At 40.3% G+C, this 13,787-nt stretch overlaps 2 protein-coding genes across 12 annotated transcripts in view; one reads left to right on the top strand and one right to left on the bottom strand.

Annotated features, from left to right (window-relative positions):
* Positions 1-7,257, top strand: part of LOC122576900 (chromatin modification-related protein EAF1-like) — a 399,412-nt gene extending 392,155 nt beyond the window's left edge. For 8 of the 11 annotated variants that reach the window (XM_043747788.1, XM_043747793.1, XM_043747791.1 and 5 more), the window contains one exon: positions 1,117-7,257. In XM_043747788.1, coding sequence (XP_043603723.1) covers positions 1,117-2,376 — 1,260 coding nt within the window. In that variant the 3' untranslated portion in view covers positions 2,377-7,257. Of the gene's footprint in view, positions 1-8; positions 273-878; positions 1,025-1,116 lie in introns of those variants that run through there. The other 3 variants (XM_043747785.1, XM_043747790.1, XM_043747795.1) reach the window with 3 other exon arrangements.
* LOC122576899 (fatty acyl-CoA reductase 1-like) lies at positions 6,738-13,597 on the bottom strand. The gene is made up of 5 exons (XM_043747784.1): positions 12,196-13,597; positions 11,312-11,831; positions 11,010-11,205; positions 10,645-10,887; positions 6,738-10,281 (listed from the first exon to the last, which is right to left on the bottom strand). The coding sequence occupies exons 1-5, from the start codon at positions 12,433-12,435 to the stop codon at positions 9,927-9,929; spliced, it is 1,554 nt and encodes a 517-aa protein (XP_043603719.1). The 5' UTR covers positions 12,436-13,597; the 3' UTR covers positions 6,738-9,926.
* Between the last annotated feature and the right edge of the window lie 190 nt (positions 13,598-13,787).

Here is a 13,787-nt window from a genome sequence, read left to right as displayed (position 1 = left end):
TCCACGTGATTTTTATCTCTCGAGTTTTTCGCGTCGCTCTCTTTGCCCCTTTGGTAGACTTGCTTCAGTAAGCAAAAGTCGAGGGAGGGAGAGACGATTAAGTAAGTAAATACTTACTTTCACCCGTACAGTCGTTAAATCGGATGTGCACGGATATAAATCATCGATATGCCTACGTGCTTTATCATTTTGTTTGGGGTTTCGTCGCATGGGTCGATCAGGTTTCTCATTGGTATCACTGTGAATCACACACAAGATATTTGTTTATATATGTATGTAAGCTCTATGTATATACATATTTTATTTTCATCTAAAGGAAAGCAATGGAAAATATTTAATTTTCGTAATACAGTAGAATTATAGTAACGTTATGCGTAAGACTTGGTATTAGAGATATAGGAAGATCACTAATCAACATCAAAATTGAAGATAATTTCGCTTTGATAAATTTAATATGTTACTATATATGTACCTTTGAACGGATACGAAACGAAGGAAAAGGAAAACAAAGACGGAGGGAAAGATAAAATGAAGAGGAGTATTTCACAAGGGGCCCGCATGCTTGCTGATTGAACCCATGAGTAACAACACTCCCCTGACCCCTTCGCCATTTGTGGCCCCCTTCTCTTCCATACCCACTCGATCATCCATTCCAACGATGACTTCTTCCAGGCTAGGGTAGGGAGATGTCTGACGTCATTCTCCAACGTCTGTCAGCGAGCCGACCCTCTGAGTCATACAGTCATGTCGTTTTGCCTACACTCTTGTTTGTAACCGAGTATCGGGACTGGACAAGGTCTTTCGCGATCATGTCACTAAGTTGTTATGGAGGGAAAATCCCTAGCCTATTCAAACTATTCCCATATAACAAAAAATTCAATTCTCGTCGAATTATCTCTATCTAATTTCATATTTCTTTTGATAAACGAATATCTTGATAAACGAACATCGTTTCTTGTCGTTACCTGTATAATTTTACAACACTTACGTTCTAATAAATATTGAACTGCTAGAAAAGGGAGACGTATGAAAATCTATCATATTATTTTGAAGTATATAAAAACGAATCTATAGAGAGAGAGAGAGACTAATGTCACGTAACTTATCTATTTTCAGAGTTGTGCAATGATGGGTCTGCAGGCCACGGCAGGAAAACGTAAACTGGAGGGAGGTGTGGGCTGCATGGAGTTTGACATGGACATGGGCGAGAGCCCGTCAAAGTTAGGCCGAGTGGAGGGTAGCTGGTGGGCGATGGAGGATAGTTACACGCCCCCGCTGAGTCAAACGTCGGCTTCTTATTACGATATGGAAGTGAGTTCGCCCTGCCTGCAGACAAATCCTTGTCAGCCGACATCGGCAAGTCAGCAGCAACAGCAACAACATCAGGCGGCACAGCAACAGCAGCAGCAACAGCCGCAGTCGTCGACGCCAACGTCAGCGCCGCCGCCGTCTACGGTGGCGCATCTGCATCATCATCCGCAGCACTACTATCATCATCAGCGCGGACCTAGCAGCCCGGTCGGTAACAACGGTTACAGCCAACTATCGAGGCCTCAGCCGCAGTGGGGCGCACCTCATCATTACGAGCCGCCAACGATACGGCGAGAAGAAAATGGAAAGAGTTATTTAGAGCTTGGTTCTAGTTATCGAGCGAACGAGAGGTGCTGCGAAGGTTCGAGGTCAAGCTGGTGTCGACGTGGTAGAGCGTGTTACAGACAAAGGCGACTAGCCGTTTTAAATATTTCGATGTGCAAGCTGGCGAGGTATCGCCAATTTCCGGATCCGAGCCTTCATCGATCGGTTCTCATCTGCAATACACTGAGGCATCTAGAACGTGAGATGGAGAGGGACAGAAGTCCGCCGCCCATGGAGCCGGTTATACCGGCACCGATTGCTCAACTTCAACCTCCTGAGCAGGGCAGGTTAACACCGTTCCCGATGCCACCAACGTCTTCGAACGAGACAGACGTCGATTCCGGCATCGGCGATAGCGACGACAGCCGTTCCATCAATTGGGGCAGCGTGCTGTCTCTCTCGAGTCAATCGCCGCTGGATCCATTGAACAACAACGAGTTACTGGATGTCGATATCGGCCCAGACCTAGATTTAGACTTCATGCCTGGATGGAAGCTGACGCCCCTGTCCGCGGACGATATTCTTAGAAGTACGACGGCACAGGAACAGCAGCATCATCAGCATCAACAGCATCATCATCATCAACAGCAGCAGCAGCAGCAGCAGCAGCAGCAGCAGCAGCAACAACAACATCTGGCTCCAACCAGCGGCAGTTGCGCTAGTAGCAATGTCGGAAACGCCTGCGTCAGCACTGGCAGTAGCAGTAGTACGCACGAATCGTTAATGTGCGTTGGATCATAGCCCCCGATTTTGACGTCGATGAGTCATCTCATCGATTTTTATCCGCTGATGCCGCAGAGTAAATAAAAACAAAAAGAGAAAAAAAAAACAAGCGCGGCAACAAACTCGCAAAGAACCACAAATCGCAGAAACGAGGTACTCGCCCGCCTCTCCGATATGTGCGACGCCTGGTCGGCGATTCTCCAGGAGGTCTTCTTTTTCTTATTTATTACCGTTCGTGTCAATTACGCACCGATCGATTATCTCGGTTACATTCTACTTGTAGCATACCGATAACCAGCATGGGTGGTCTACTGATTGTAGGGAAGAGAGAAAGAGAGAGAGAGGGAGAGGGAGAGAGAGATAGAGATAGAGATAGAGATAAATAAAGAGAGAAAGGGTACGCGTCGCGTTACCCTGTGTTCGCAGGTGCAGCCGCCACGGAATTCATGGCCCATCGGGAAGTGCTTCAAATGTGAAGCAACCAGAGGTGATTACAATTTATAAACCGACGAGTAAACTTGATCTCGCGTTGTTCCAATTATCCACTACGATTCGACGTTTCATACTTTATCACGTTGCTTGGAATGATTTTCACATTTTATATCGTTCGAATTGACCGAGACTGTTTTATGATACTGTTCACTAGAAAAATTATATACTTTAGTATACATTCACGCGTTTGAATGTACGAATTAGATTGGAAAAATTCGAGTTTTCATACGATGGAACAACGCGAGGTCGGGTCCTCTCCTTCGGTCATCAACAACCACCTCGAAACGAGCGTGGCTATACTATATCGAAACGATCTGTTTTTGCAGCTGCACCTGCGAATTCAGCGGCGCATATCAGTTCCCGAGTCGCTCGAAATGTCGTCAACGGCGGCACGTCAGACACGAAAGAGCGAGAATAGAGTGAGAGAGTAAAACAGAAAAAAAAGAAAGAAAGAAAGGGAATAGTGAGAGAGCGAAAGAAAGCGAGTGAGAGAGCGACAGGGAAAAGAGAGGTAGAGAGAAAGAGTTGGAAAAGTCTCAGAGCTTTCAATGTTCACGCCCCCGGGCCGGCGATAGGACAAGTACAGAGGATCGGTGGTAACCTTCTCTTCGGCTCCTTAAAACAACGACGATAAAGCGGCACGAAACCCCGACAGAGAGACCTACGTATGCACACAGAATATAATCTAATTGTTACATTCGATAGAAAAGTGTCCTTCTCTTCTTTCTACCGTATTAACTCTCGCTATTTTTGTTTCTCTTGTTTTTGGTAACATCGGCACAGCGTGATACGCGTATATCGCTCGCCTAGCCGGCTGACGTTGAGAACTCTTCGGCGACGTCCGGCGTCGTTCGCGACAGCCAATCGAAACGGGGAGTGTCCATCATCATCGATCGATGTTTTCTCTTTGGATTAGAAAGACTATCCAGCCGGCGATTAAATTAATGTCATACACTCTGACACACTAACGATACACTTACACGCGTAAGACATAACCGCCGTGGCCTATATCGTACACTAATACACGTACACGCACCACATGTACACGCCGTATACGCTCATATACACGTATGTACGTATAGATACTATATATGTACATCGGGAGAGAGAGAGAGAGAGAGAGAGCGAGAGAAAGAGCGAGAGAGCAAGAGAGAGAGAGAGAGAGATATACAGGTTCGTACACGGAAAAGTCGATATGGTGCTAGGACGATCACACCCTGGTGCTTAATTCTGTACACATAGAGACACATGTGCGTAAGTTCAGCACGGATCGCCTGCAGTCTTCGTTAAGAAGTCTAGATACGTCCTGACGTCGTGAACAGGACACACCGTGATCCAACGTATTTCCATCAGGATTCTTCGTACGAGTTATACGGCTTCTTGTTTCGGGCACCTTGAAGGATGTGCGAGCACTGGATGAAAATACGTTAGATGGAAACGCGTAACTGTGTTCTGGCGCACGATGCTAACAAATGTACCTGCATTTTAGAGATCGGGATAAATGTTCGGTCCCTTCGTGTCGTCGCGCGGAGGCCACTGCGCGCCACTGATCTCTCGTTAATAATTATGTACTATAATACTATTGTAAAATAGAGAGTGGCCGACGAGCAGTGAACGAAGGCGACCAATGATTCATTTGGAACGGTGTGGAACGGTGGGATTATTAAGCGAGGAGAAGAAAAAAAGATGGAAAGAAAACGAAAGAAAAGAGTAAAATAAAATAAAATAAAACTCGACGATACGCACTTCGCGAAGAGGAACGGCGATCCGCGCGCGATCTCGTCCTCAACGTCCACTAACTGAAATCCAACAGAGCAGCTATACTTAAATCGAAGATAAGCGTTGTGTAAAGCAAACCTATGAACGAACGACAAAGCGAATATAAGAAAAAGTAATTTATAAATCGACTGATTTACCTTGCGAGATAGCGGACAAAGAAAGGAAGGAAGAGGATTGAAGTAACGAAGAAAAGGAAGCTCTAGCCGGCAACGTTTCGCCACACAAATTCATTTCTACCGTAATTAATTGAGCGTTAAGCCGACGATGATGTATACACTTACACGCGACACGTACCGTTACACCAAACTCATACGTACACGCGCGACACTTCTGTACGACACAAATGGACACGTTTGTACACGAGATACGCTAGATGCTTTGATGTATATAGAGGTACAACACTACGTGCTAAGTGTAATAATGATTAATACGAACCGTCAACTCTCGGCAGTTTTCAGTTTCTCGTTCCTGTTTCGATAATCGTTTCTCTCTTTCGTTTCCCATCATTCTCGATCATCGTATTACCAATTTCGAATCTTGTTCTGGCTCTCGCGCGTTTGATCGACGCCTTTTTGTACCCGATTCGACGCCGTTATCCCGCGTTGCTTTCCGCCACGCTAATCGCCTCGCCTCTATCCGTTTCGTTCGTTCGTTCCTCGCTTATTTCCTACAAAGAAAACAACGAGCAATATTACTTCAACGGCGCGGAGAATCTAGAAGAAGAACGCGTACGCGTGCATCGATCTCGAGCGGTTCGCGAACTTTCTTCAAAACGGCCATTGAGAACATCGTTCTTCCTGATCGTCATACACGGCGCTGTTTGATCGAACGTTTTGTACATTCACAATTGTTTATACTGTGATCGCATTGTAAATATTATCGGAAAAACGAATATCGTTCGTAACAGAAAAAAGAAAAATAAAAAAGAAAAATTGTACGTGACATAGGAAAGGAAAGGCGTTAGAACCAAAAAGTTGGATAAAGACTGCGACGTTTAATTTTACGACGAAGAGCGATAGAAAGTAACACTTTGCGATGAAACGTCGGTCAGTAGACGTAAAGAAGGAAGAAGAGACGTGTTCTCGTTGGTTGTTGCGTCTCTTAGGATTACGAATCGCTCGAGTTCTTCTACTACCATCCTATCTAGGACCGCGCGTAGGGTGTTAAAACGCGAGAAACACTCATGTACACAGACACGCAGACAGATAGACATATACACAAACAGATGCACACACAGATAAAGCGCGCGTTGCGCGAGATTGCGCTCGATGCGTATGTGCGGCGGAGCGTTTTCGTGTACGTGTGACGTACGTACACGAGATACATCAACGTATGCTGCTACATCGTTGAAAAATTCGTCCATCGCGTTGATGCATCTTTCCAAATACATAGCATGCCTTTCCGTGTTTTGCGATCGCAAGCGCTACCTCATCGGCTTGGTGTTCCGTGACGAGGAGGACGCCTTACAATTTCACTTTCGATACACGCTGTATTCGCCGATAAAACAAAATTCCAGCCAATCTACCGGATAGATGCGAGAAACGGGCGTTGACTGACGTATCGAATTTCGTTAATACGAAGAAGAAAACCGCGTGCACTGGTTACGCGTACGCGAACAAAATACTCATGCCTCTCGATCGCAACATTTTGTATACCGTTCGATCGAGTTGATCGTTTAACGGAATGCCAAGCACCGCGTTACGCGACACTAGACTCGCTTTTCGTGAGTTGAAGAAGTAAGAAAGAAAAAAGAAAAAAAGGAACTTGGGAGGCGACAAAATAATTTCGTATTTTTTACACGGAGACGTAGCATCGCTGCGTTCGAACGCAACATTAAGTTACACGCGATTACACACACAGTACATGTACACGTTAACGAAGACTCGGTACCGAAGGGAGTGAGTGACTGCGAGTTCGGCGTTTGAGAATGGCGAGCGTGTTGAAGAGCGAAAGAGGACGTGAGTTTTTCTTTTCCTTTCCGTTTCTCTTCTCTCTTTTTTTTCTTCTTTTTCTTTTTGTTTCAAGTCGTGGTTCACGTGACGCAGCTTAGGGAAAAGGAAAAAGCGTGACCGTGCGAGAGAACGACGATACGAGTTCTAGCGTGCGTGTTAATGTTAAAACGTTTTAAGAAAAAAAAAAAAAACGACGAAAAAAGATGGATGGATATAAAATGGGTGGTGTGCGACGAACACCTTCTTCCGATGGGAGGTGCAAGTAAAAAGAAACGAGCAACCGAGAAGGAGAAGACGCGAGAGAAAAGGAGGATGAAAGATGAAAAGTTGTAAATAGTATAAATAGTACACGCGCAGAAGTACGTTTAAGCGGAAATAAAAGATGATATAATAGGTATAATGTGAAGAAAAATATACACATATAAGATATTATTATATATTATATATATAAATAAGAAGTATATATATAAGATTATTATGTATATTTACCGTGGTAAGTGATATACAAAAGCGGTGACGGGGACTCGCGCAATCTCGTTGTCGTGTTCGGATGATGTTGCTGTGATTCGCGGCTGGCCCACGCAACGATTTCCTGTTCAAATTCATTTCTGCTCGTAAGACGCGTATCCCGCCAGAAGACATCTCGTTCTCTTTTTCTAACCACACACACACACACACACGAAAAAAAAACACACCACCACTCCGTTCTTGTCATCCGTATTTTCCCATACGATACATGCTCTTCCAGATTGTTTTCACGTGTGTATGCATCCAATGTAGGATAATCGCGTTCGATCGTCGTACGCATGTCGTCGCGAATTCTTTCTTCTCTCATTGTCCGTCGATCTTTCCCTTTCCATTTCTCGCTACTCGTCGCGTTTAATGAGTGATCGGTCGCGCGTAACGTGTATATAACGACAGCTAGTTACGGACAAGAATGCAGAGCCGATAGTCCCGGCAATGTTGCGTTTCTTCGCTCCTTACAGAAAGACAGAGAAGTTGCATCAGTTCTCTGCGTCCGATTTATTTATGTGTACACGGTGGGTTGGTTGTAGAGCGTTTTAGTATCGGTCTTTCTGTGCGTCTGTTCGTTGTTAGCATGAAAGGGGGAAAAAAAAAAAGAGAAATACATACGTTTTTGTTATATCGTCGTCATTATTATTATTATTATTATTATTATTATTATTATTATTATTATTATTTTAAATATTAATAAATGTAAATTTTATATTGTCCTACGAAGAGTTAATGGAATTGGGCTGTCGCGTAGATGTACGATTTAAGTTCCTATTACCACGATATCTAACGAAGAATTAATTAAAAGAGCAATCTACACGATTCGAACGAACGAGTAAAATGCAGTGCAGCGACAGCAGCGTTCTCGTGTGGGCCGCCTTGCGAATGCAACGTCCTCGAATCCTCCTATTTCTTTTCTTGTTTTTTTTTTTGTGCGATTACTATTATTATTATTCTTATTCTTATTCTTATTATTATTCTTATTCTTATTCTTCTTATTATTACTATTATTATTAATATTATTATTATTATTATTATTATCATTAGCGTTAATATTGTTAATATTATTGATACTATTAATGATCGATCGTTTCTACCGAACGCCTTAACCGAACGCGAAAAGAGAACGGTCTCTTCCTTTCTTTCGGACGAAACGCGAACGAACGAGGCTGTACGACGCCGCGGCCAGCGTGTGCAAAAAGCAAAAAGATAGTCGACGAAAAAAAATGAAAAAAAAGAGAAAAAAAGAGGGCGACAGAGGGAAAAGAAGCAGAAACGAGGACGGGTGACGGCAAGCCAGAGCTAGATCGTAACGGATCTCCGAGACTTTACGAGAGTCCCGCCGTGACCGCAAACCTAGGACACGAGGAAAGAACACACGACATTGTACATTGTAAATAGTAGCGCGGAGAAGACGGTTACAGAGAAAGACAGAGTTAATTAATTAAAAGATAAAAGAAGGATAAGATGAGATGAGAGTACGAGCGAGCGAACGAGAGAGAGAGAGAGAGAGAGCGAAAGCGCGCGCGAGGGAGAGAGAGAGAGAGAGAGAGAGAGAAAATGAAGAAAAAGATGAATTTGGCGCCGGGCGCGTGAAGCGAATGCACGTTCCCGAGGGATGTTCGATTCTAAGGCGAATACAGAATGTAGGAAATTTTAAAAAGGGAGGAAACGATGGAAATGCAGTAAAGCCGTTTTCTTCGTATCGATGATAGGATTGCTCGAAATTAACTAGCGCCGTTTAATCGCCTGAAATCGATGTATCCCGATGGGAGTACGTTCGCCGTACGAGCCGCGTGTGCGGCCACTTTAATAGAGCTAGGACAAATTTGAAGATGCACGATCGTGTATCTGCGAGACGTCGTGCGCCGATCACTCGAACTGTCTTTCGTATCGTGTCGCAAGACTGCGTCTAAAATTAAAAAGAGAAAAAAACAAATAGGGAAAAAGAGGGAGAGAAAGAAAAAAGAGAAAGTTGAGCTAACGTCAAACAAACAAACGGAAAGACGAGGCAATAGTTGCGCGTTTTACGCGGTTAGTGGGAAACGGAGCGCAAGGACGAAGGACAAGAGGATTCTTGATACAACCCGCGTCCGCGATTCGTTACTTTGCACGCGTGCTTGCCAATTAGCATGAGAACAAAGGAAAAGGAAAGGAAAAATGTCATGGAAAGGGGAAAGAAGCACGAATCGTAATTACTCTAGTCCTAAGTGGTCGGCGCGTGCACGATGCGAAGAATTGTACGGTTCTCGAGTGGTTGGACACGTTGTGTATCTTTTCTTTTTTCTTCGTTCGTTTCTCGTATTTTGTTTCAAAAAGTTGTGTCGTTGTATCGCGTACCGTTTTACCAAAATATCGAGCAGCAATGAATCAGCAGCAACGGAAAAAGAATGCAAACAACAAATTGCGGCGCAAAAAACGATTAACCTGAAGAGAAGTAAGAGGATAACGCACGATATGGACAACAACAACAAAAACTATCAAAAACAATAAAGAGTATTATTCTATATATAATTATGTGTTATATTTTACAATCCCCTTAAAATCCCCTACTATCCAGCAGTTCTCAAAGATTATCATCTCTCTCCGTTTTAAAGACGAGCAATTCAAACCGTATTTAACGTCAACATGCATTTTATAACTGTACGAGATATCTAACATTGTTGTTATTTATAATCGTATCAATTGCGCGAGGTCATTAGCCAATCTGACATTATTATTTCACGATAATACAGTGAAAAAGTGTGCACATCTTAGCACATCATGACAAATACGAAAAATACGTGAAAGTAAGAAGACATGTTTAACAAAAGTCTTGTATTGTGTTTATTATCCTATGAATGAGAAAATGTTACATGTTATCGAGTAGAGAAAGTAGAAGAAAACAAATACAGCTAAACTAACAACGACGTAATGTAATATCATCAAATATCGATATTTCCTCATTGTCGCCGGTTTCGGCTGTGATGGTTCATTCAGGAGTTTTCTTAACATAATGTGATTCTCATTCATATAACTATACCAGTTTATTGTTGATAAATCAAAACGAAATTCTTTTAAATCGGTCGCATTCATACGTGTTAAAATCTTCTTCGTATTATCTGTTTTTATCAGTCGATCAGGTATTAGAAAGCTTTTCGCGTCTGTGTAATTTACTATTACCTTTTTCAACAGACTTACAAACCTACGTGCAAACAAATACCATTTTTAAATATTATTATTATTATTATTATTATTATTATTATTATTGTTATTATTATTATTAATAGTAGTAGTATCATTTTAGGATGATATTAGATTGTCCGAAAAGTGTCTTCCTTTTGCAGACACGTCTTTTACAACGATACATCTTTATAGAAACATGAAAGCTAATCAGTCGAACGTTGTGATTTTTATTTTGATAGAACAAAATGGATTATATGCAATTCGATAAAATAATATGAAACGGAAAATGTTGTGCATCCATTATTTCCTTATAAAACGAAAGAAACTTTTCGGACGACCTAATAGTATTACACCTTAAAAGGACAAATTAGTTAGGACTTACACTGGCTTCTTCCGTCGAAATACGAGGTACGCGTCAGCAAGTGCACCAGGAATAATATTAAATAATGCAAAGAAAAAAGCGAAAATATAAGCATTTTTAGTAAATATCAGGAACGGATAGCGTATCATTTCGGGCGATGGATAGTTGCGTGCATTTTCCACTACAGTTTTTGCCACCAGACTGTTCTTAGCAGGATTCCAATCGCTAATTGCAAAATTATACACTCGTGGTTCAGACGATTCCCTTTAGAAGAAAAAAGGGGTTAATAGAAATATTCATTTTCATCTTAAGTGTTTCATTATGTAGAAATGAAAAAATACTGTTTACTTATCAATCCTTTGAGCCATTTTAATAGTATAAAATACCTATTTAAGACGTAGTCCCATATCGCTGCCAAAAGGCTATTAGCCGTCATATCAACCGGAATTAGATCCAGAGTAAAACCATTGAGATCACCCTCAATCACATTAATGAAACCCGCTCTTACTGCTCTTGTTATAAGTATCGGACCATTTTTATTTCCGATCCACCCTACGATTGGTTCACCGTGCGCACCTGTGACTATTGAAGATATAAATAATACTAGTAAGTAATCCAAATATTCTCAATCTCTGGGATATTTTTAATCAGGAGTGTAAATACTATAAAGCAATTGACAAAGACATACTGATGCTAGGTCTGTACACTATACAAGGAAGCGACTTTCTTATGCCAAAAGTCTTGACTAGATCTTCAGCGGTGGCTTTGCTAAAGGGATATAAATTTATCCAGCTTCCTGCGATATCGCGCACTGATACCTCTGAAAGTCCAGTTTTGGTTTCTTCGTCGACTTTTATCACGTCTTTGATCAGCTTCATATCAGCCGGAGGAGGGTAAAATTTTTCTTCCAATGTTATGTTATAAGGATTAGAATATGCGGTCGAAACGTAAGCGAATATCTCCAAGCGAGAGCACTCCGTCGCTAGTTCCAATAGCTTTTCCGTGCCAATTACGTTTATTCGGAAAATATAGGACGGCTTTTCGTCAAAACGCACGTTCGATGCGTTGTGAATTATTATATTCACGTTCTCCAGCAAACGCCGACGATCTTCTGGCGATAAACCTAAGTCGCTTTCGTATAGATCACCGTAGATCAGCTCGACTTTTTCCATAAAATTCGGATTTGATCCACGTAATGTATCAAATATCTGTAAATAGTACGAGGATGTATGAATTATTTTGTAATTGCAATTATATAGCTGATATATTTATAATTGTTTTTAATAATGTCATGCACTTAGAAGTTATACCACAGACTAGATCCTGTAATTTCGTCAATTGTATTTTCGTCTATTTTATTAATTTCGGTCAATACACCTATTAGCACTAAATAATTTCTTTTTAACAGCTGTTACTTTTTGGACTTGAGCTTGGAAGGCAGGTAGTTTTGATGAACGCTACTTGTTTACAAATGTCAAATAATTTTAAATGCCAAATGATTTTATTCAATATCATTATCACCTTCTAGTGTCATGCAGTTCTTCGATATCGTATCTCAGTTGCTTTACTTACATTATTTTCAAAACATTTTTTCAATCGGTCCTTAATTCCCATGTTCTTTTTCTTTCGAATCATAACGTAAATTTTACTGATTTCGGTACATGTGCGCAGGATTTTTTCCAAAATGATGATGCCCAGGTAACCAGTGCACCCGGTGAGCAGTATCTGTTTGCCAGCATAAAATCTCCGTATCTGACTTTCGCAATTTTTCTTTTCTTCGCTTAGTTGTCGATCTCCTTCTTGTTTAATCATTTTTCCCCTTTTTCTTCCTAATTTTATTACTTCGGCTCCTTTTTTTTTTTTTTTAGATGATATAGTCACACTCACTGAATGATGTAAATCTGCTTACTTTGCTTCTAATACAGTTGAATTACTAATAAATAGATGTAATAATTGAGCTGCTTTCGGTCACGATATACGAGGATCCGACGTGTGGAAATATTATGCAGTGATAAAGCAATTCCACAGATCTTTTATAGACTGTGATTTACAATTCTAATACCATAAAATGATAATAAATCATATATTTCAAGAAAGCGAACAATTGTAACTACAGCTATGTGTAGTGTTACGATGTGCATATCATAAATTAAGTATCTCGATTACGTACGTATTTTATACCGACATTTTAAATGAAGGATTTGAATGAAACATTTCCAAAAAACTTACAGTAGCGTGATTATGTGATCTGATCGACTGTTATATATAACACTATATGTGACTATATTTAGGATGAAAACATTTCCTATTTGTAGTAGCTGTGATTTTTATTGTAGTAGCTAAAATTTATACCATATTAATACACAGTATGATTGTGATATTTACATTATTGAATAATATCAATACTAGAACGGTATTTACGTAATGTTGATGATCTCATCATTATTCTTTCTGCAATTTAAAAAATGTAATCGTACAGAATATTTATCGTATTGTTTAAAAGTTATTTATTTTATTATATAAGATGATTATATTTATCGTTATATTAACACATTGCGGACGGTACGCCGTGAAAAATATTTCATCATAATTCACCATAATTTATAAAATGAGAAATTTCGATTCATGTTTCCCGTCCTTAATATTTATGGAATAAATTTTAATTTTCATATCTGACTTGGTGTTCTCTTTATTTCTCGTTGTTCTTTCGTTATTTCTTCTCTTTCACTATTTTTCTGATGCTATTACGTTACTGCAACCATGAACTATTGAACTATAACAACTGAATAATAAGTGTTAGCTGTACATAATCATCAAATTGATTTAATCTGACTTTAATCAACTTTCCAGAAACCAAAGTTCACGTTGACTTACAATAAAACGATTAAATATATATTTTAGTTGCAAAAAATATTGGCTCGCACACATTTTTCTTATTTTTCTTCGTAGTTTAAATTACTGTTTGAAATGTTTAGAAATAAAGACCGATCATAATTAAGGCAAGAATACCGAGAACATTTCTACTGCAAAATTTGTAATATAATAATTTTTAATTTTTTATATTAATAACATAAATTAACATAAAACATAAAATATAGAATCAAAATGTAGCTGTGATAATTTTATGAACGATGTACTTCCTCTAAAAACGTATATAAAAGATA

The sequence above is a fragment of the Bombus pyrosoma genome, linkage group LG17 (genome assembly GCF_014825855.1).
Source record: "Bombus pyrosoma isolate SC7728 linkage group LG17, ASM1482585v1, whole genome shotgun sequence".
NCBI classification, from domain to species: Eukaryota; Metazoa; Arthropoda; class Insecta; order Hymenoptera; family Apidae; genus Bombus; species Bombus pyrosoma.
The sequence above is the reverse complement of the archived record's forward strand: the minus strand, read 5'-3'. Positions and strand labels throughout refer to the sequence as shown.